This window comes from Pocillopora verrucosa, chromosome 14, assembly GCF_036669915.1.
Source record: "Pocillopora verrucosa isolate sample1 chromosome 14, ASM3666991v2, whole genome shotgun sequence".
NCBI lineage: Eukaryota > Metazoa > Cnidaria > Anthozoa > Scleractinia > Pocilloporidae > Pocillopora > Pocillopora verrucosa.
In genome coordinates, this window is record NC_089325.1 from 7,213,549 (window position 1) to 7,237,221 (window position 23,673).

General features: G+C 38.4%; 3 protein-coding genes across 3 annotated transcripts; all 3 read left to right on the forward strand.

Moving 5' to 3' along the window:
• The first annotated feature begins 117 nt into the window (after window positions 1–117).
• On the forward strand, window positions 118–8,975 carry LOC131794875 (PGAP2-interacting protein). Its single transcript, XM_059112445.2, has 14 exons — window positions 118–394; window positions 894–1,206; window positions 1,332–1,700; window positions 2,088–2,443; window positions 2,757–2,963; window positions 3,360–3,439; window positions 3,839–3,944; window positions 4,158–4,293; window positions 4,417–4,481; window positions 5,024–5,108; window positions 5,788–5,844; window positions 6,441–6,528; window positions 6,984–7,201; window positions 7,917–8,975. Exons 1-14 carry the CDS (start codon window positions 127–129, stop codon window positions 8,017–8,019), a joined length of 2,451 nt encoding a protein of 816 aa, XP_058968428.2. The 5' UTR covers window positions 118–126; the 3' UTR covers window positions 8,020–8,975.
• Window positions 8,976–10,732: 1,757 nt separating this feature from the next.
• LOC131794862 (COUP transcription factor 2-like) lies at window positions 10,733–17,042 on the forward strand. The gene is made up of 4 exons (XM_059112428.2): window positions 10,733–10,970; window positions 11,391–11,672; window positions 13,735–14,403; window positions 14,899–17,042. The coding sequence occupies exons 1-4, from the start codon at window positions 10,964–10,966 to the stop codon at window positions 15,147–15,149; spliced, it is 1,209 nt and encodes a 402-aa protein (XP_058968411.2). The 5' UTR covers window positions 10,733–10,963; the 3' UTR covers window positions 15,150–17,042.
• Window positions 17,043–21,096: 4,054 nt separating this feature from the next.
• Window positions 21,097–22,671, forward strand: LOC131794829 (uncharacterized). The gene has a single exon (XM_059112393.2). It carries the CDS (start codon window positions 21,133–21,135, stop codon window positions 21,856–21,858), a length of 726 nt encoding a protein of 241 aa, XP_058968376.1. The 5' UTR covers window positions 21,097–21,132; the 3' UTR covers window positions 21,859–22,671.
• Window positions 22,672–23,673: the final 1,002 nt, after the last annotated feature.

Genomic DNA, 23,673 nt, shown 5'->3' on the forward strand with positions numbered 1-23,673 from the left:
GTGGGTGGCTGTAGGTGGTTTTAGGTGGTTTTACCGCATTATAGAATTCATGTACCCTGAACGAAGTGTCTCTTATTTAAATACATCCGCTGGTAATATCTTAAAGTTAATTTCCGCAAATCCAACATGGCGGACAAGGAGGCGTCCTGCAAGGCCTCTTCTGCTAAGTTAGGTCCTCAAAGAAGCCTTAGAAGGCGGCGAAAAGAACTTCGTCACAGAGCTCAAAGTCTCGTTGAAGGAGCTACTGATCCTTGGGAAGAAGTGGAGGAGTATGAAACAGATATCCCTGAGGGCGAAGAAGACGAATTTATCGACGAAGAAACCGCGGAGTGCGCTGAAGAAGTTATCGAATTCACCTACACGATAAGAGAACTTGGAGCAGAAATGATCCTAGGTTAGGATTAGCACTTCAGAAATAATGATTGTTCCAAAAAACATCACTTAAATGTTCTCCTTTCAATAGTAGAACACTCTATTCTCACAGCTGAAAGGCGCAAAGCACACGGAGGACTATTTGCAGTTTTGAGTTTTGTGGACCTAAAGACTAATTCGCCGAAAGGCGAATTAGACCCTTTTTTTTTACCAACATTCATCTCCTCGAGGAAGAAGGATCTTTTTCTTTAGATTTGAGTGTATGTACCTCCTTTTAAAATCAAGGCTAACGGGGTGAAAACAATTTCCCTGATTGAAAAAAAAACATGGATGAAAATTAAAAAATAAACTATAGAAAGTAGCTTCTTTTTGAGGTCACGCAATTCTTATATCGTGGATTGAAAAAATTACATAGGGTAAAAAGAAGAAAGTTCCTCTTTTCGTCCATAGTCATGTAAGATTCATTACTGCTGTGGTGTTTGCATTATCAACCAATCCTTGCAAAATTTCTCGTTCTTTAGGATATGTCTGGTGGTCACTTATCCATGGAATAGCCCCAATGATTTGGTTTTATCCACTGAATGAACTTGAAATATCTGGTTATGAAGCATTTGTGGTGACAATTCTTTCACCTATATTTACTGGAATCAGTGCAGTGCTTCACTTTTCTGGTACTATTCATGGAATAGCTTTTTGGCGAGTTCTCTCTTTAGTGGGTGTGGCTTCTTTCCAAGCCCCATCAACTCTTGTTAGATTGATAATGTTGGCAGTTGGCTGTGGAACAGGCATGCTGTGGTTCTGTGGAATGATATGGTCTAAAGATCCAAAGGAAAGGTGAGACAAAGCACTCTTGATCTTCTTGTGTTGATGCATCTGGGTGTTAGAGTCTTATAAAGTTCATTCTTTAACAGTTATGTGTTAACATGATAAAAATCTTATGGCCAATTATTTTATTTCAGGGTGCTCTCCTTCTGGGGCCTTATCCTGGGTTTGTTTCTGCTGTTGTTACTGCGTATTGCATACATCACTGTCAACCCAATCTGGTCTGATGTCACTAGCAACAGGGTTGTTCTTCTCATTGCTGTCATTGCCATATTGGATAGAGTCTATACTAGCTACATGATGTCGGTCACTCAATCAGGGGTCCAATCCAAGTCATCAATTGAGCCCCAAGATGCTTTGGTCTCTGGTCCAGGGTGGTTCTTAGTGGCATTAGGATTTGGTGCATTGATGTTCCTTACACATGATGTTTTTGGGGAAGTGTCACTTGTATGCCGCTGGGCTGTTTCTGGTTATCCAGATACAGGACCCAAACCCAACCCTTGGGGGTAAGTATAAAAATAATTATTATTATTCGGTAGGAAAATTTTTCATCCATAACTGTACTTTTTTTAAAATGCAAATTAAACTACATTAAAGTTTAGCAACATCAAAGCACATTCAAAGCCAAAAAATAAAAAACAACATCATTTTTTTTGAGATTTAATTATAACAAACCCAAACCCAACATCTATTTAAGGCACACTTTCCCTGGTCCTAAGGGCGTCCCATAAATGGAGGTTCTACTATATAACTAACAGAATCAATTGATCAAAGTTCACTGCCAAGAAAGTGACTCTAGCCAACAGACTAACCAACTACACTGTATTTGATTGACCAAAAATATTTTACACTAGTATATGAAAAAGGTGATAACTATTTTTCTTCATCATCAGTGCAGCTGTCATCATTGCTCTTGGCATAGGAGTTATTCTTTCACGTTATCAGTGGACAAGCAATGTGTTCTGGTGGTTAATTGGATCTACTGGTGCAGCATTACTTTACTTTGCTCCTCGGTATTGGTCAATGATTGGCGGTCTCTTGCTCGCCATCTACACCATGTCCATCTGGCCAACTATGATTGACAGACTGTTTTGTCGACCTGTTGGGCGTACACTGACTCTGGCCAATCTGGTTTACATTATCCTTGTTTTGGGCTCAGTGTGGGTTGTTGCTTATAACTTTGTTCCAGGAGGAGAATTTACAAGGGAAAGGACCCATGTGCTGTTGGGTATCACAATGGTCTTAATTGGTAAGTACAGCTATGCAAGATTTTTCAATATACATGTATCTAATGCTTTATTCCTAAGATTTCAATGTTGCAGCTTCTCGTCACTTTTTTTCCTAGACAATCTAATGATGGAAGCAAGAATGAGCTTGTTGGTTCCTCATGGGAGTGAAAGGGTTAAAAAAAAAGATATCTCACATGCAGAATCAGACTCACAAGTTGTAAACACATAAACCTTTTTAGGACAAAATGAACTAGAAACTTTTTAAATATAACTGGCACAACATTCACCCCATGAAGCATAACATGCTTTTTCTGTTTGCCCTTGTCTCATAAGGACTTGCTTTGAGGACAAAGTCAACTCCAGATGTTAAAGAAGCTTATGGAAAAATGAAAAAAGAAGAAAATGAAAAGGATGATAAAAACTCTTCTCATAGTCAGTTAGCTCCTGAGCAGAAATCTCCTGTGACAAAATTCAATAATGTGGCCTTCCTTGAGGAACATGGTGATAAGTTTTGGTTCTTCAAGACTCATGTCATACCAGGTAATGATTATCATTATTTTGGAGTTTTCTTAATTTAAAAATAAGGCAGATTGTGAACTTTTTTCTCTTTTTAAGAACAATTTCCATCATGCAGAAGTTGTGGAACTGTACAAGAAAAAAACCTTATTGATAAAATAATAATAATTTTAATAATAATTTATTTCTTATAGAGCACTATTTACAATGACAGATCAATAGCACTTTACAATTAGTATTAATAGTATTATTATTGATTACACTTTTAGATAGGAAAATTTTCAAATTCAAATCAATTTGTATAAACTGGAAAAGTACAGTAACTGTTTTGTGTTTTCTTTAAGCATGCATTGTAGCTTCTTGTTTGTATTTTCATCCTGGTCTGTTTTTTTTTCTATTTTCTGTTTTGGTACTTTTTAGTTCTTGTTGGTGTTATTGTGTTAGCTGTTATCCTGATGGCTTTAAGATTTCACAGATTGGAATACTCTCAACCTAATAAGGTCTGATAGTTTTTATCATTATTATTATTGTTGTTGTTGTTGTTATTGTCATTATTTGATGGAAATTTGAAGCAATTTTCAGTATCAATCTTCTCTCCTTTTTGTCCAGAGGCTACTGTGAATGTTTCTTTTCTAACCTTTTACACCCTAATGTCATTGTGTATATTCTCCATACTGTTCTTTATACATTTTCTGAGGTGCTGACTAGGAGAATTTGTTTACTGATCAAAAGCTTCTTTTGTTGGTAATCATTTCCTTCATTCTCATGACCTAAATGTGTGATTCAGAGGTGATATTGTAGTGAGAAATTAGATGTTAGTCACTCTTAGGGTTTAAAGGGTTAATATTTATGCAAGAAAATAATCTTTCAAAAAATTTAATCCTTTTTTTTGTCTGCAGGAAGAGGCCAATGTGTTCTCAGCTATGATCTGGACTGTTCATTTTGCATATGATAATACTGGATGGCCAAGCTTTGAGAGAGCAGCACAGATGATCAGTGATACTAGTATGTTATTCATTTATTCACAGAGTCATTTGTGTAGTTACAGTACACTTTTTCATTGTGTTTTCATGCTAGTTTTAATTTCATTCTTAAGTCAAACATACTTTCTTTATGAACTCTTCTAAGCTGCAAAGAAGAACACAAAATTCCAGAGGTCAATAATCTCACTCCTTGTTCTGCTTAGTACTTTTTAATTGGCCCTTGTCTTCTGTACAGATGCTGATGTAGTTGGATTTTTGGAAAGTGACTGTTCTAAGCCATATCTTGGAAACCATGACTTGGCCATGTGGTTTGAGGAGAGACTGGGAATGTACTCAGATTTTGGTCCATCCACAAGGGACCACACATGGGGGTAAATAACTTAAACAACTCGTCAGCCATGTCAAGTCAATGGGACAAGTGAACTGGAACAATTGATGATTTTTTGCTGTGTTTGTGTCAAACTTAAAAGTGACTTTGTCAACTTTGTTTCTAGTGCCACCTTACTCTCCAAGTACCCAATAGTGAAATCTCTCCATCACTTACTTCCATCTCCAGAAGGTAAAAGTCCATTCCAAGTGCAGAAATTATTGACTTTTTACATTGGATAACTTTAAATTGATTCAGTGTTAGCTGAGTTAGGTTGGGCTAACATGAGACAAGATTGATTTCTCTCAGAGAATGTGTATGCTACAAACTGTCAAATAGTCTGTCGACCTCATCCACTGGGATCCTCCCACTAAGGAACAACATCACTAAGATTAGTATAAATCTTCCAGCATTCTATCGCAAATTCTGCAATCTGATTGGCTATGCTACTTACCATTTATTTGGTGATAGACACTGAATTAGCTGGGAAGCCCGACATTAAGCCTGTCTTGTTGTGAAGTTTTGAAGGAAAAGTAGATTTATAATGAAATATTCAATTGCTTGCTCTCAATTCCTATGCAATAGAATTCCAAGCTTACGATCTAATTACTAAATGGTATGCATGACAATGCATGGAACATATCCATTAAACTGAATTACCATAAAGAGAGACAGACCAATTTAATTCTGATCTATTTTTCTTATTTTAAATCCCTTTTACTGTATTCTGTTAGGAGAACTGGCTCCAGCTTTGAGTGCAACTATTAACATTACTGGTAACCTGGTGGATTTTGTGTTGGTTCACATGGGAAACGATCGGTGAGCAAGATGTAAAAATGATTTTCAACAGTGTCATTGCCAAACCCTTTAACACCTAAGAGAGATTAGCATCTAATTTCTCTTTACAATATCACCCCCAAATCACACATCAAGGTCATGAGAATAAAGGAAATGGTCACCAACTAGAGAAGCTTTGGATTATGAAACAAATTCTATTCATCAGTACCTTAGGGAATGTATAGGGAACATTATGGAGAATATGCATACTGTTGTTAGGGTGGAAAGGGCTAAAAGCCTGCGAGCTAGCTCTCATTATTAGCGCTGCGGGACTAGCCTACTTGTAGCTGTACCCTCTCTCCAAGGTGAAACGGAAGCGCCTCTGTTTCATCTTGCAGAGGGAGGGTACGACTAGATGTAGGCTATGCGGGACGTGCTTTCCTCCGCCCTTGGCTTTATACTTTCCCATAGGCCAAAAAAAGGTTCGTGGCGAGGCGCAAATGATGATGGCTTGCTCAGAAGTTGAGTTGCTCAGAATATTTATTCAGCGTCAAACCAACTTTTTAGTAACCCTTGGATTCCACCTTGTGATGTTTTTAGTCCCGTCAATACAAATCAGCAAACCTTGTCAGTATTGTTAAGATCCTTAACTTATGTATCTATTTATATATTTTAATCAGATTTTTGTGGGATTGTGAGTTGTGTTTAAAATCTATCACAGGGATAACTTGGACAGAAAGCTTCAGGCTGAGGAGCTAGCCAGAATTTTAGATGAGAGGTAAACAAACCCTTTCTTCAAAGCTGTATTCTTTATATCATTGTTTTCATATTTTACCACAAGCAGTCAACATTTTCGCCCACAGGCAAGTTGCAAGCCCTGTCTCCCTTTCTTCTCTTAACCCTTTAACTTCCATGAGTGACCAAGACAGAATTTCTCATCACAATATCAGTACAATATCAAACAAACAAGTGATGAGAATAAAGAAAAATATTAATAAGGGGATTATTAGTTGATCCAATACCAAATTCTTCAAACTAACATCACAAGAACTATATGGCAGACGGTAAGGAGAATTACTTATGAGATCTTGGGAGTTAAAGGGTTAACGGCCACTAGTCAAAAGTAATTTCGCAAAAAGACGCTTCAAACGGCCCATGAAGGCGAAAAAATACCACAAATGCATCGATTAACATTTCATTTAATTTTATTGAGATATTCAGACCTAGATGTAATTTAGATATGCAATTTCAGAGCTTTATTCATGAGCCCCATATATTTTGTTCGTCTCGTGTCAACAATAATTAACCACGAACGTATAGTGTGGTCTGCCTGTGGTAAGTCACACCAAATCTCACGATCCTTATATCTTGCAGTCTCAACCCTGTGGTGTTTCTGGGATATGTGACGTCATCACCTCGCAGTCGTGATTACCGCATGCTGACGGAGATGGGACGAACGAAGGTGAGAAAGAGTTTTGTTTGTGATAATTCCAGCAATTCAGGGAGTATTCGAGGAAGTGATTTGAAAATTACGAGCACGATTACCCCAAAATTATACGACACTGAGTCCAATTACCATTTGTTTGTGTCAGTAACAAAATGTGTGAAACTCAGGAATGAAAAATTCAGTGTGACAGCACGCACGCTTCTTATAGAAAGGTATATAGATAGCTTAAGTTTACCAGTTAACTCGAGAAGTTTTCTTCGTTTTAATTGACTAGCACTGGCGAGAACGCCGAGCAGTTTATCCCTTCAGGAATAAGCTTGACTTATGTCTTTATGGTGAAAAGCGTTCGCCTTTTCGCAGTGAACACCATGCAAGTAGCTGCAGAGTAAACAAGCAACACGACGAGCATGGAATTGTTGAAGTGTTCTTTTGCCTTCGTAGCTTAGTTCTGACCTTTTTCGCTTTGACAGGACATCGATGCAACAGATTCTGACCGCTGGTGCGAGTATATTATGTACCGCGGGCTCGTACGACTAGGATATGCGCGAATTTCCCACGGGGGACTAAGCGACACCGAGGTGCAAATGGCCAAGTTCCGTATTCCTCCAGCAGGGACGACATACCAGGATAATGAAATCCTTACAACGAGTCCTAAAGATGTCCCGGAGAACATAAGATTTCCTAACAGGTAATAACGCCTAACCAGCGATCAGGGCCTCCCTATTATGAGCGCTGCAGGACGCGCGCTTCTCTGCTCGAGAGAAGATTGGAGATGAGTCGAGGAGAGGTTTGCCGGGGGTCTGGTATTAACATTAACAGTGCTATACCACAAGCAAAACTCTCGCCGGATCGCGTTTCTTAATTCCCTTTACTTTCCCACAAGCGGAGAAACGCTCGTCATGCTGAAGCGCTAACAACGAGGGTCTGCTCGTTGGCGAAAACCTCTACTGCACTCACACGTAAGGGTAAAAGAAATTGTGTTTTAGTTTAGTTGTCTCTAGCTAGAGGACTAGACAAATTGCAGTCCATAACTTCTCCTGCAGTCTGAATTTAGTATGTCTACAAACAAAAGGCAACGGTAGCTTTTGAGCCAATCCAAACGACACGTACTTTTGGTCTTCATAACTTATCCTTTGGAGATGCAGTGTTCTCCTTTCAGGCCGTAACCGGTAACATTTACCACCTGTCGTACCTCTTATTACCGTTTAAAATTGCTTGGAATTCTTGAAAATTCAACAGGTAAAAGGATCGCTGCTTTACCGGTTTGAAAATTTAGTTTGCCTGTCATGCGTAAAATAAGGGAGAACACTAAAGAAGATGGCGAATTTGCTTGTAGTGTAACAAAATCCACCTTTAATTGACATTTTCGCTCTTTAGAATTAACTCTTTTGTTTCCTCTACAGATTTGGTGCGTTCTATAAAGGACATTATTCTGCTTGGCGACATCACTATCACATGTCAACACCGAAATATTTTCTGCCGTCAAAGAAACAGAATGCGAGCTAAGCTTACTCAAATGAAAGTTAAAGAATAGAGTGCTGTTTGGTGAAGTCTCAGGAAGAACATAAAGGAGGCGTTTTAAAGGCTTCATCTCAGTGTAAATTGCGATGTGGAACTATAGAAGACTTGGGAATCACCCAGTGATATGAAGATCGAGAACCAAGCGGATGTACGTCTGTAGGTTCCCAATTCGCACAGAGGACAAAATCAGGAATTGTATTGCTCTGTTTACGATGCTTAAGTCTGACAGACATCAGGGACCAGGAAACTTTGGCTAGCCAGCAAACCGAGTATTAGTACTCAGTGGTTAACGTCAATGACTGAGTACTCTGTGTTACCATTCCTCGATTTCCGCCGTTTTCTCGGGTTCGTTCTACAGAACAGGAGCGTGGGCACATTTCTCGTAAAGTGGCTGGCTGGTTATCAAGCCTTTGTGTATCGTACCTCCGATTGTCCTCAAGTTCTGTGATGTTGACTGTGTTGTCATATCATGTTGTGGCCTGCATGTGGGTCACGAACCCGCTCAAGAACGGCAGCCGAAGTCATAGTGCTGGCAAATATAGCGAGTTTTATCTCTGTCGTCGGAAAGCATACGCACATTCCGCAAAAACTAACTGTGTAATATCATCGTGATCATTCCACGCATAATCCTAAGGGGTTTAGGGGAACTTGCCGTTACTCAGAACTGACTGACTAGACTAGTCCAGTTATAAATAGAATCCGAACCGTTCGGCTAAATCAATCACTTTTAAAATTTTATATTTGCTTCTGGATTTTTTTTTTATCTTTGAACGCTTGGAAAGTTCTTGATAAATGGCCCTTTCATTAGCACTTGCCTATTTTCCCCGCCCACTAACTCATCGTACCTTCCCCGCGGGTTATTGCGTGCTATGGGATAAAGTTTTCTTTCTTAATTTTCATGACGAGGGAAAATACGAAATTAAAACCCATTAAACTGTGAATTTTTTAAAGTTGTTTATCCGATTTTTCGTGATGCGTTACTTCTACTTTTTGATGTGCGTGAACCGTACGCAGGACCCCTTCCCCTGAACTAACAGCATTGCAGCTCCAAATTTCCAAGTTTGACTGACAGCAAACAGCGAAATGTATTTAAAAGATGTTACCCGCCCTAACCCAAATTGTCTGTTTTGAAATATGGAAGAAACATGAATTTAGGCTCTTGGTGACCTAACAGTCTTGTTGAAAAAATGATATAGAGAAAGAATTGAATGTCTGTAGACCTATTATTCACATTTTTCGTAGTTCTTCTTGCTTTCCCAAACAACCAAATTAAACTCGTTTTGCCAGTGGCACCTCACCTTTCCCTTCACGTGGCGCTCTCGGTCTAAACACCACGGGAGACAACACGGAACTATTATATCCTAAAATGATCTTGAAATTCGAACAAATATTTAAATTACAAAGAGATGAAGATGAAACTTGAGGAAGCCCTCAAAATTATGACGAAAAGATTTGTAAAGTTGAGCCTAAGATATCATCGAACTAAACCGACTTAAGACTACGGTTAAACGCCCTGTGTAAAGACCTCCAAGTGCGTTTGTTTCACGCAAACTTCTGGAGAACGTCGCCAACTTCAAAGACCAAGCGACAAGACTATTTACATCTCGTGATTTGCATCCCGGGGCAAAGCTGTAGATTTGGTACATGTGAAGTAAGACTTCTGCCTTTCGACCTATCTTTAAAAAATCTTAAAACAACGACCCTTAGTGTTGCCACTAACACTGCCGTTCCTCGGGATATCACGCAACGGAAAGCGTGACATCTCAAAGGTCAGCTGCACAGTAGTCTGTAAATACAGCTTGACACAAAAGAGTAACTGACTTGTTTTGTTTCCTGACACACCAAACGTCTTGTCCACGTGATACAAGACAGATGTCATAGTTATTGGAAGTTGCAACAGCATTAGTTCTCACCTTTTTGTTTTGTTTCTTTTACTTTTTGGTTAAAAATTTCATTTTCGTCGTTTGTTTCTTTTTTGTGTTGATAGCTAATCCATAGTGCGTTGACTGTAACACCACCCTTCCTCTCCCCTCTCCCCCTTAGTGCCATTTAAATCACTTGCTAGGTCAAAGTCCCTTACATTTGACATTGGGCGAGCACAATAGTAGAGTCAGGAAGTTTACAGAATGAATTATGCTTTAAGGAGTCGATAAAATTATTCTTTGTTCCCCTTCAAGGAAAATACACTTGAAAAGCTTTCGTTGCAAGTTGAAAGATTTTTGAAAGCTGATTTGCTTAGTGTTCAAAACCTGAAAAGCCGGGTAAGGTATAGAGCCAATATTAGTGCGTGACCAGTTGTCTCCGATGGATTCGAATTGGATTTGACAACGAAATAAACCTTTCAGAACGATAGCTACTGAAATAATCTTCAGATTCATAGTAATGGAATTAAAATATTTCAAAATAACACGGATGTCGACCTTTCAATGATGTACAAACGTGAATTAAAATGCAATGTTATGTAATGGAGTTCACACGCATATTTACCTTGCAAGGTTTGCGTGTTGCGACACACGTGTTTTCTCACGTTTTCTCTATTAGAAAGTGTCGTGACTACGACTGTGACTAGATCTCAAGTCTCTCGTGATTGGTGCAATCAAACTTTTTCTTTATTTACTAGCCAATCAGAATACTCGATAGTAATTAGAGGAATAGCCTTTGTCCTCTCGCTGACCTTCAAGTGTTTAGTAGAGTGAAAGGTAAAAGCGTGTTCTGTAAGGGCAATGCGAGATAACTCAGCACATGTAAGGCAAAACGCGAGACTACTTAGTTTCCGAACAGGCATTTACTCCGATGTTATGTTAGGACGTTTGCTTCTTCAATCCGCCCATTTCGTTCAATACTGTCCTTTAGCGACGTTGTGGATATCGGCGGATTTGAAAACTCGAATTTAACTGTGTTTAGTTGGATTTCAGTAAGTCTGTGAACTATGACCGGTAAGTTATGGCGACCACAAAGAACGATGTTTTTTGGCTTTCATTTCGTGTACCGATGCTCCTAACGTGCTGGTCTGCCAAATATAAACATTATAGACTTAATGTAGACATGTGGTATGTGAATGACAAGATTTTTTATTTCTTCCTTCATGAAATATGCTTGGTCATAATGACTGGAATGTGATCTACCTAGTATTTCCTTGAATATTTTCTCACGTACTCGTAAATGCGTGTACGAATGTGAAACATGTTATCATCTATTCTTTGGGATGGAAAGTATCATTTGAACTTTAACTGTGAAGTTACTTGTAAATTTTCCCAATCCGTGGTGAGATTTGTGAGATTTTTTCTTCAGATGTTCTTGAGAAATTCTGCTTCATCAGTAGCGCGCCGTTCACTTTGTTTTTGTATGAATTGTAGATTCGTTCAGGACTGAGTTCTTTCAGCGTAGTCCGGTGCTTTCACCTACAACTTTAAAACCAGTTTGGGGAGACTGCCTTGTGTGCGGAGACCGTGGAACCGGGAAACATTATGGCATTGTAGCTTGTGAAGGATGTAAGGGCTTTTTCAAGAGAAGCGTGAGGAAAAATTTAAATTACAGTTGTCAAGGGAATGGCGCCTGTCCAGTAGATAAAATTCACCGAAATAGGTGTCAGAGATGTCGCCTGAACAAATGCCTCACCATGGGTATGAAGAAAGAAGGTAATACATCGCAGGAAATGTTTTAAGTACAGAGTTAATGTGGCTTGTCGGACTTACATTACGTTGACCTTAAAAATTGACAGAAATTTTTCAAGAAATCACTTATGCAACAGTAATGCCTCTCAAGGGTCTATTGGTAATATAATTTAGTTAATGTTATTGTAATTTCTTTCTTTTGGAGTTTTAAAGTGTGGAATAAGCTTTGGAAAGAATACACAATTCCATTTTTTGGGAATTAGCTTCGTCTAGAATTGAACAGAATTCTTGACGTTAACCTACCGGATTCTTTCAGCTTCCTGGAGTCTGATTTTAGTTGTATTCGCGCGGTATTAAATTCATTTGACTTCGAAATCAACCAGTTAGAGTCCGAGCAAAAGTAAAAGGATTTGTTCCAAATTTTGAATTTTGCGGTCTTCGGCTATGTTTTACATCTCGTGGTCCTTGGGTTTTCCTTACACATTACACGTGTTAGCGTGAGGTATTAGTGGCAAAACGCGCGTAGAAACAACCAGAAAAAAGATTTTCTGTATGATGCTATCTCGAGAGAGGTCATTTTCATTAAAATAAGAGTATTTTCAAAGAAGCATGTTAGTTGTCAGGTCGTCTTGTTTTTTTTCTCACTTTAGATCTTGTTTGTCGAGCGAATTTGCATCTTCACGTGTCCAAACACGCTAAACAACGCAGAGAATTCGAGGTCACGTTTTTTATTTGCGTGAGTGATGCGCGCGCGAGTCACGAAGTCTCATGAGCTAAGTAAACACCAACAGCACGAGATGGGGGAAAAAAAGCAAGTTACTGTACTTTTCTTTGTTGTACCAGTGAGTGGTTTAGGGAGGTCGCAAATGTTCTAAGCATCCGTTCAGATCCTTATACAAAATCCATTACTGTGAAACTGGATCACGTACTTTGTTATGTGAAAATCCTGTATACAGACTACCATTGATTATGTAACAGTTCTGTCATATGTGCAACACGGACCATGTACATTTTTAAATATGTTTTCTGCTTATGGCAACAGCCATAATGTTTATTTTCATGTGTACTTCTATTTGGTTAGCAAACGTTATCAATAATGCACAGTGGGATTTTCTTCTTTTGCAGAGCTGTTGTTTAGATTGATCAGCCTGTTTCTCATATGTAATTCAGCAAAACACATTCTTACATCTTAGTAATTTGGCTTAAAAAAGGACATTTCATAATAATCACTGTCACTCGTCAGGTCTGTTGTGCTCGTGCTATATGTTATGGCATGCACTCAAGATTAGCTTAATGAAGGATTACTTTTCATGGTTCACTTAAGGGGCAATACATTTAAGTTACATAATGCAAAAAGAATAAAGCAAGGATGAAAATGCAAATAATGAAATTAGCTCTGCTATGCATGGGGCTAGGAAACTAAGTATCGCATTAGAGACACCCAGCTATAAATCTTTTCTGTATGTAATTCTAGTTTTTGAATATCGTAGGCATATCCAATATATACAGCCTCAACTTGCTGTAACATCAACTGCTTTAAATTTAAAACATGATCTTGTATTACATAACAAACTCTGGCAGACAACACGTACGCACGTATGTCGCTGTGCTTCAAATGATACTATCTTCAGGAGAAGATGATGCATGCACTGCCATGTGAAGTTTTAGAATCCTCCTCTAATGATTACACAATGCCATATCCTGAATGGTTTGCATGCAGGAAAAGGCATCTGAGCTTAAGTTGCCCTTTTTTTATTGTAACTAAAGCAAGCTTTTGAAAATGTAAAAAATTTACAAACAATTTTTTGGGTTTTTCTTTATTTTTTTTTAAATTTTATTTTTATTTCTATGTAAGTTGTCCCAGATGCACTTCTTACTTTTGTGTATGATTTGCACCTATTTCATCAAAGTTTTTTCATTCAAAGCTTTGCCCTAAGAAGAGTAGTCAGGTATTCTAGATCCCTTGCTGAACTGTTTTTTGCCCATGGCTGTGAGCCTCTGTTTGTTTTGACATTTGATGAGAACATGTTATAAATGTGTTATGAAACATATCCACATGTACTGATTCTTATTACATTTGTCTCAGCTGTGCAATGTGAAAGAAAACCACTTATAAAGTCTGTAGAGGACAGTAGTGGGGAAAACCACACAAGAAGTGCAAGTTTGTCTCCTACAAATCAATCAATGCATTCAGTTTTTCTGGAAAAAACAGAATCACCATGTTTTACACCAAACAGCCCATTGGCCTCATCACCAGTGAATGGCACACCTCAAATGTCTCTGTCTCAATTCCTCTCATCAGATCAGAATGACTGCATTCTAAATCCTGAACATCTTCAATTTAAATTGAATCCTCCAACATTGGGTGTTTCTACATTATCTATGGAGTATGTTTATGAAATAGCCACTCGTCTCCTATTCCTGACAGTCGATTGGGCACGTAGCATACAAGCCTTTCGTAGTCTTGATAATAATGATCAACTTGTGTTACTACAAAGCACTTGGTCAGATCTTTTTATGCTGGGTGTTGCACAGTGTTCAAGTTCTTTTCCCTTGTCACCATTATTGACACTTGCTGCTTCACACATGGAACAAAGTGAAGGAGGTGGAGATCGAAAATCTCCTGTGCAAACTAAAGAACCAAACATGGTTGAGAAGATTATGAGTGTAAAGGACCTCTTGTTTAGTCTTGAAAAGCTTGAGTTGGATTCTGTGGAGTATGCATTCCTGAAGACAATAGTACTTTTCAATGCAGGTATGCCAAATACTTCTAACTTCATCAAAGTATAAATGTGATCGTAACAAAAGTCATACCAAACAACAAAACTGGAGAGCCTCACTGTGTTGTGTAGTTTGTGTCTCAATCACTGAATCTTAATAAGACACATGTCATGCCAGATTCTTCCTACATGACTTATAACACTAGTCTCCATGTGGAATTTGCTCATGTATTGCTGTAATGAATGATTTGCCATTTTGAGTGTTACTTGGTTTTAGAATCTGAGAAGTAAAGAAAGCGTAACGCAATATGTGGAAATCTGCGGGCTGAGATCAAGAGTATATCATGTTATTTTCCCGTTAGTTCAGGTCTTTGGAGACGATAATTGCAATCAAGTGAACAATTTTCTATTTCTTGAGTAGATTGAATTATTGATAGTTTATTTAATTTCCTATCCCTTTGATTAGTTTGATTTGATTATCTTATCTCTAAGTCAATCTAATGCAAATGTTCTCTTTGTCTCCTTCACAGACTGTTCAAGTTTAAAAAATCCTAAACAAGTTGAAAGACTTCAAGAAAAGGCTCATTGCGCCCTTAAACTTTATGTTGAAAAACAGCGCCCAAGCAATCCTGAACGGTTTGCAAAGATACTTTTACGGCTGCCAGCTACTCGGGTTCTCACGCAGCGAGCTGCAGAGGAATTGTTCTTCTCGCCGTTGATTGGAACGGTCAGAATCGAGAGTATAATGAACAATATCATCTCAAACTCTTTGACGTTTTAACATTAGATTCGTTCGCCAATATTATACATAAAATTTTGAATTTCACATTACTATTTCTCAAATACGCTACCTTAAATAGGGCTGTTCCATGACAGACCCTGGATGCTACAGGCGACAAACAGTTGCCTTTTGTCTTTTGGTATAAATTTAATTTTATGAGAGCTTCTAAGTGCCGGGCACCTCGGATTTCTGGTTTTAGAGTCTTCTCGTTTCCGTTGATTGATTCTTCTGAAGGGTATAGCTTTGTGAACTTAGGCGCGTTCCTATTTGATGTTCTTTCTAAAGGAAGGTAAGTCGCTTCGCTTAGGGAAATTTTGCATACTAGTTATAGACAACAAAAAACAGTGGCTCAACAAACCGAAACAGAAATCCTGGAGGGATATGGATTACTGGCAGATGCATGCAAAATTTTTGGAATTGATGTTGACTTGTGTGAAAGTGTCACCGATCGTCCCTTCTTCTGGTGCTCGTAAGTTGTCTTTGTCACCGAAACTGTTGCCTCTAGAGGGTAAGCGCTAATCCTGAAAAAAACAAAACAGAAAACAAGACGAAGAAAATCAAAAACGAAGGGTGGATTATGTCGTACTTCTTGTTTCTTCAATGCACTTTTTCAAGCCCTTTAGATTCTTTTCTACAGCGCTCTTGCAACATTCTTTGTTAAGAATTTTGAAGTGCTAAATGAACGTGTTAGGGTCTATAGAACGATGGTTCTTTATGTATATATTGTGTACCTGAGTCGATTTCGAGTTCACATGGGAACGTTTAATGAGAGAGAGATTACTTTTTGGCAAACTCCCGATCACATCCCAGATGAGGGTGATTTTCGAGCTTAATTTTCAATCAAAATTGAAATTAAGAAAATCGGAAAGAACTATCATCGACGGTAAATTACAGTTTGGTTTTCAATTTTGCAATTCATTGCCTAATTGGCCCAATTAAGCCCAATATTTAATATTTAAATATATGGAAGTAGCTAGTTACTATCGACGTCATAATGAGCTAAAACCCAAATCAGTCTCTATCTTTTCTTTCGGCCGAAAGAAATAGGTAGGCATAATCATATTAAGAAAAATTCAGACAAAGCTTTATTTATTATGTTTAGGATCGTGAGAATAATTTTAAATTTAAGTACAATGAAATACCCGGTGCGTTGCGATATTCTTAATCACGTATTTCCTTTAGAAATGAATCGGCTTTTGTCTCCTGCCGGGGCAACTCCTTAACTCCGTTTAGCTGGGTTTTAGTGGATTACAGTGTCATTTGAGAATCTTATAAGTCATAGCCCCCTCTTTAGAAGACATGGGAAAAAAAAAGAGTAGAGCAAAATAATGATATTCCGCTTAATTAAGAGTTGTACAGCTTGGTATTACTGATAGAGTAGTAAAAAAAAAAATAATTCTGTTATTATAATTTTTATATATTTATTCAATATATCAGATGAATTTAGTCAGCTATATATATTGTGGATGCCTTATAAAAAGTGTAGTTTCCGAAATCCAACGCTGTAAAATGTTGTTTCTAAAATATTTTAAGTTAAGAAAATAAGACGTTGTGTTCCAATTTAAAAGCATAAAAGCATTTCCCCACATTTTTAAACTTGAAACAGTTCGATGTAATTAGTTATCAGTTAAACGCCGAAAGCGTGATGTCATGTGTGCGACATAACCTCTGTAGTTCTTAAATGTCTTAATATTCTGTTCTAAGTTGAAGAAATATTTTTTGTAGGTCCACCTAATCTCGGAGTCGATATTTAGAGAGGATCGAAAGTTTTCTAAGTTTTCTTCCAGAGAGTAAGAATTCACGATTACTCCTATTGCTTACAGTTAACTGATGACGCCACGGTTCAGTGTTAACTGTAAGAACTACAGACTATTAAAAATATTGGCTGAATGACTTGCTTTTCGTGTGTGAAATCGTTCTTCCTCTTTTTTTTCGTGCTATGGCCCAGTAGGTATACTTTGGGTATCCATTACGTCTAGACAATGATCACATGTAATCAGGAAAGTCAGAATTCCAAGCTATCGAAAAACCGCAAAACTGACAAAATTTCCATCACAAATGAAACGCCGCACTGAAAATCGCACAAAAAGTGAAAAGACCCAGAGATTGGACGGTAAAACAGCTTTCTTCATTGACAATCAGTCATTAAAACCGAAAATGTTGGTGAAACCCGGTTTCGAAATGGCCAAAACCAAATGATGCCCAATTTCTGCTCATCTAACAGTATGCAACTCGAAGCGAAACGGAAGGACACAATTAAACGAAACCCAACCCACATCCGCATTCCTCTTTACCTGTATTATATTCAGTCGCTCAACCGTTTTTATCGCTTCAGTTTTGGCTTATACTATTTTGCGAAACGAAACGAAACGAAACGAAATCGGGTCAGATGAAATAAAACAAAACGAATAATGCAGATATATTTTCTAATAAGGTAAAGATAACTTTCACAAGGATTTTGGAGTAATCGTTCATTAACAAGAAGGATTTTTATTCATTTCGCAAAATAGTAATTTTAGCAGAGTTACTATTTTGCGAAATGGACTATTTTCACCCTGCGGTGACAACATGACCTCTTTCATGTCGCGAAAATACATTTAAACATTACAAATTAGTATGAACGAAGATTTTGGCCTCCTCTTATTTCTTAAACCGTATCAAAATATATTTCGCCAAATAGTAATTTTAGGAGAGTTACTATTTTGCGAAATGGACTATTTTCACCCCTGCGGTGACAACGTGACCTCTTTCACGTCACAAAAATACATTTAAACATTACAAATTAGTATATCACCGAAGATTTTGGCCTCCTCTCATTTCTTAAACCGTATTAAAATATATTTCGCAAAATATTAATTTTAGGAGAGTTACTATTTTGCGAAATGGACTATTTTCACCCTGCGGTGACAACGTGACCTCTTTCACGTCACGAAAATACATTTAAACATTACAAATTAGTATATCACCGAACATTTTGGCCTCCTCTCATTTCTTAAACCGTATTAAAATATATTTCGCAAAATAGTAATTTTAGGAGAGTTGCTATTTTGCGAAATGGACTATTTTCACCCCTGCGGTGACAACGTGACCTCTTTCATGTCACAAAAATACATTTAAACATTACAAATTAGTATATCACCGAACATCTTGGCTTCCTCTTATTTCTTAAACCGTTTCAAAATTTATTTCGCAAAATAGTAATTTTAGGAGAGTTATTATTTTGCGAAATGGACTATTTTTACCCCTCAATAACTTTCTTTTCGGGTCACAAAAATACGCTTAAACATTTTTTTCGGTCACCTCCTCTTTCTCTATCCAGATATAATTAATTTCTCAAAGTAGTAATGTCAGAAAAATTACTGTTTTGCGGAATAGCTAGGCTATTTTCACTCAGCGGTAACGATGTTTTTATTCTCGTGTCATACAATAGGTTTTCGGTAAGTTTCAATTTAAAGCACTATCAAATCTCAAAAGGTCTAAGCTATCTTCACCTATATAAACGTCTTCTAAGTTTATTTCGCGAGGCAGTAATTTTGGAAGAATTACTGTTTTGCAAAATGGACCATAAATGATTTAAATGCCGCCTGAGAAAACTGACTCGTGACAGATTGGGTTTACAGGTCTCACCTTTCCTTGTACGTAAGTGTTTTAATTAGCTGTGGTCTGTACTTCTTCACTGCCAAGCAACAAGGCAGTGTTTTCCTTTCCTCGGCTTCAAATGATTAAGTAAGAGCCAATTAATAACTCCATCTCAATAAACATGCAACAAGAGGTTTGGGCTAACAGGTTCATTTAATCAAAATCGACAACTGTGTAGTACCGTATTGCGTGACGCCGAAATCAAGTCAAGAGAGCCCCGCTGAAGGCCCAAACCGAGGTTGTGTCCAATTAATGACATGGGAGGGAGCGGAAAGTAAGAGGTAAAAGCTGTTTTTACTAGCGACAGAGCTATTCTAGGGGGAAGTTGGCATGTTCTCCTGAGAGATTTGAAAAACCCCATTTCGTGCGTTTTGAAGGGTGTGCACTGTTTCGGTGCAAAACCAACATGACAGTTTTCTAGTGGCGGCTAAACATGTTTAGACTCTCCGTCTCGTATAGAGAACAGAAGCATATCCATGCCGAAATAGTCGTCCAGCAGTTTTATAATCGCAAGTAATACAGTTACTTTGCTTCAAAATTTTCAATAAAAATAATATACATGGAAAAGTTACGCGCTTCTGATTACACCCCCGTCACACACCTCTTCCTTACGAGCAAGAGATCATGTTTCGCATTTGCGCAAGTTCCACGTGCGGCAAGAAGTTTGCTTTGTGCTCGCTTTGTGTGCTGCTAAATCAGGCAAGATTATGGCTTTTAAATTTCCTGTTCTTAAGCCCAAGACCATCGACTGTTCAGGTCTTCCAGTTCATGATTTCAAGTGTTTGACAAACAAGGAAATCATTGGTAAGGGCGCTTATGGTGCTGTGTTCACTGCTAACTGGCAGACTGTTCCTGATGCGGGTGGGAAATCGGCCGCTGCGGAGAAAGTCGTCGTTAAGAAATTGCTCGGCGAAGACATATTGGATAAGAAAACGTTTGTAAAGGGAGCAAAAATCATTCAAGAGTTGAAACATCCAAACATTGTGATGTTCAAGGGAATCTGCAACAATCCCTTCGCCCTTATTCTCGAGTTCCCGCCCGCCGAGTGTAAATAATCCATTTCGCAAAATAAACATTTTTCGGAATTACTACATTCAATTAGTTTAGAAATTACTACATTAAAGAGGAGGTGACCAAGATCTTTGAGAATATACCTAAATGTAATGTTTAAATGTATTTTCGTGACATGAAAGAGGTCACGCAAAATAGCAACTCTCCTAAAATTACTATTTTGCGAAATATATTTTAATACGGTTTAAGAAATGAGAGGAGGCCAAAATGTTCGGTGATATGCTAATTTGTAATGTTTAAATGTATTTTCGTGACGTGAAAGAGGTCACGTTGTCACCGCAGGGTGAAAATAGTCCATTTCGCAAAATAGTAACTCTCCTAAAATTACTATTTTGCGAAATACATTTTAATACGGTTTAAGAAATAAGAAGAGGCCAATATCTTCGTTGATATACTAATTTTTAATGTTTAAATGTATTTTTATGACATAAAAGAGGTTACGTTAGTCACCGCTGGGTAAAAATTGTGTTTTTCGCAAAATAGTAACTCTCCTAAAATTACTATTTTGCGAAATACATTTTAATACGGTTTAAGAAATAAGAGGAGGCCAAAATCTTCGGTGATATACTAATTTGTAATGTTTAAATGTATTTCTGTGACATGGAAGAGGTCACGTTGTCACCGCAGAGTGAAAAATTCCATTTCGCAAAATAGTAACGCTCCTAAAATTACTATTTTGCGAAATGAATAGAAATCCTTCTTGTTAATGAACGATTACTCCAAATTCCTTGTGAAAGTTTTCTTTACCTTGTTAGAAAATATATCTGCATTATTCCTTTAGTTTTGTTCTATCTCACCTGATTTCGTTTCGTTTCGTTTCGTTTCGTTTCGTTTCGCAAAATAGTGTAAGCCTTCAGTTTTCACTGACTGATCGACTAAGGCCTTAAAGCATAGCATGATAGGCTGTCGTATGCTTAATGTTCTTTCTTGCATACAAAATTGAAACTTCCTCCTCAGCGCTGAATCTGACTCTTCAATAACTGTAACTCTCTCGTAATAGCAGCCGAGTGTTTTATCCACGCGTGAAGCACGTAACACTCCTGTCACACAATAGCCTACGTGTAGCCGTACCCTCCCCCGCCAAAGTGAAACGGAAGGTAGGGTTCCCTCGCCTCCTTTCCACCCTGCAGGGGAGGGTGCGGCTACACGTAGGCTAGTCACGCAACACGTAGTAAGGTGTGCTTGTCACGTGATCAACAAGGTTGCGAACTTATTTCGAAACGTGATCACATGCACCATCAGTAAGTCACAGTCGCTGAGAGGAGGGCATAACATGGATCCAGGCAGCTTTGAAAACATCAGGCGGGCTGTTAAAGAACAACATTTCAAGGATCGTAAGGTAGAGGCACTGAAATCGAGCCTGTCTTGTGCTTATGGATATCTATCTGGCGAACAAGTCGCTCTACTTATTGCCGAATTTACGTTCGATGATGCGAAGTCGGATGCTCTTGATGCTTGTGCTCCACGCATGTACAGCATTACATGTTCTCAAGCTGCATCTATACTCCGTGCTTTCGACTTCAAAGATCGCAGAATGAAAGCTATGGAAGCGATCTCGCCCCACATCACCGACAATGACTTATCAGCACTGGAAAGCGCTTTTAAATTTCCAGATGAAAAAAGGAGAGCGAAGGAAATTCTTATGAATCGTCGGCAACCGGGATTTCCACCTCAACCAGGGCCATGCCCGGGTGCGGGGTTTCCGGGTGCGGGGTTTCCGGCCCCGGGTTTCCCTGGGATGCCAACACCCCAACCTGGAGCCTACCCACCACCAGTGCCAGGAGGCTCACCTTACCCTGGATCAGCACCTTTTGGAGGAATGGGAAATCCTTATGCATATCCTGGTCCTGGAGTGGGTCCTCCACCGTATCCAACTGGCACGGCCCCACCTCCTCCACCTGATGGTGGCCTTGGTGCTGTGGTGCATGGAGTTCTAGGAGGCCTATTAGGACCTCGTCATCCACCCCACGGTAATCACCCATACCCGCCTCCACGCTGAACCGTCAGAATGAGTGGTTATACTTCACTGTTCTACTTCATGACTGATTTAATTAACTTTGAGTTTTACTTTCAAACTGTTCCAGATTAAAAAAATCGCAAGTCAAGCTAACTAGCATAAGCAGTGTTTGTTGTCCAGCTTTAAAGCTGTTTACAGAGGAACACCAATAGCAAGATTGACTGAGAACTGTTCAAACGGATACCAAATTTTAAAATACTTTGCTCGATTTTTAACTATTTCGAATACAACGAATGACATCATTAAGTGCCATACGGTAGGTGGTTGACGAAGTAGCGGAGCGAACCTCTACTGTTGTGTTTCGATACATGATAATTGGTTTCACCTCGGGATTTGTTTCGAACGAATCAGTCCTTAGGGAGCAAACGTTTTTTATTTTTAACCTTTTAGGCAGTGGTTTATCTTGGTATTAGTACTCCATTTTAGAAGAACGAAAATTATAATGCAGCATAATGGTATTGAATTATTTAAATTAATGAAACGAAATGAGATCGTTTCAGCTTCCTGCTGAGTCTGCCAGATCATTGACGTTAAAGATACGTCTATTTTTTTCAGGTGAACCTGTCCACGGTAGAAAGTCAATGACGTAATTAAGTGAAATATTTCTTTTCCCTTTTTTTTTCTTCTTGTTTTAGGAACGCTTTTAAACGTCCCCGTTAGCTCTGTACCCGTGCACGTACAAATCACCGAATGTCGCTCATGTTATCAGTACATTCCTTAATTGTTGTCCAAATTTTCATCTATGATAAAAATCTAGTTTTTTAAATACGAGAATAAAAATGATATTGTAGTCAATGATCGTCTTTGATTATACTATTTTCTGTGCTTATTTTGAAGCAAAACTTGTCGAATATGTATTCGCCATTTTTAAAAGTCATTCCACCTGTAGTCACGCAATAGTTATCGGGGCAAACGGCACTTGCTCTGCAAGCAGGAATTTCGTTACCAGCTTACAATACCTGCTCAAATAAAGCAACTTCTTTGGTCATTTTGGGGGAGTAATTTCATAAAGGAAAATCAAATGCCGTAAAGTAGGGAGGACAGTGGGGTTGTGATATAGCGATATTGGACAATATTCCTTGCGGTATCTGGAATGCGGATTTTTATTGAAAATTCTGCTCACAGCCCTCCACCGTTTTCCGGTCTTCGTTTGTTTTGGAAACGGGCTGAAACTGGAACTCAAACAGCATGAAGATTCTCGAATCCGTCACGCGAGTTTTAATTGTTATTTTTGTGTCGTTTTCCCGAAACGTAACGCACCGAGTGGTTTCGGGACGATATCGAGTTCTGTCCTCGCGAAGGTATATTATTCCAAAATCAAATCATCACTTAACATTTGGAACAGTCGATGAGTTTTCATGGATTTTTCTCGAAGGCCTGATAAATTTCTCTACCCTTTCCCTGAAAGGAAGGGGAAATATTTCAGTCATTATAAAGTAAACTTAAAACGTCTCTCAATTCCTCTCGGCTCCATCTGATTTGTTTGCGGGTGGGTGTATTAAAGATAACACTTCGTCAGAAGTTTCAACATAATTCTTCTCACTCCTCGACTCATATGGACCTTACTGGATAACCAGAGCGTTTTAACATCTAAAAAATAAAATAGAATTATTATTGCGTGACAATTCAACTGCATATCACATGAATAAGAAATTTCGCGCCTAGATGGCAAGCTAGATTCCAGTTTTCCTCCTTTGAACAATGCGAAATGTGAGGAATACACATCTGAAGAATACACTTAATAGAGTGAGTAACTTCGTCCGTTGCTTATAAACAATAGGGGGCTAAAATAATCAG

Coding starts and splice junctions, on each gene's coding strand:
- LOC131794862 (XM_059112428.2), top strand. Junction 11,673..13,734: donor CATGGGTATGAAGAAAGAAG/GTAATACATCGC, acceptor CATTTGTCTCAG/CTGTGCAATGTGAAAGAAAA. Junction 14,404..14,898: donor AATAGTACTTTTCAATGCAG/GTATGCCAAATA, acceptor TCTCCTTCACAG/ACTGTTCAAGTTTAAAAAAT.
- LOC131794875 (XM_059112445.2), top strand. CDS start 127: ATGGCGGACAAGGAGGCGTCCTGCAAGGCCTCTTCTGCTAAGTTAGGT. Junction 395..893: donor TGGAGCAGAAATGATCCTAG/GTTAGGATTAGC, acceptor CTCGTTCTTTAG/GATATGTCTGGTGGTCACTT. Junction 3,440..3,838: donor AATACTCTCAACCTAATAAG/GTCTGATAGTTT, acceptor TTTTGTCTGCAG/GAAGAGGCCAATGTGTTCTC.
- LOC131794829 (XM_059112393.2), top strand. CDS start 21,133: ATGGATCCAGGCAGCTTTGAAAACATCAGGCGGGCTGTTAAAGAACAA.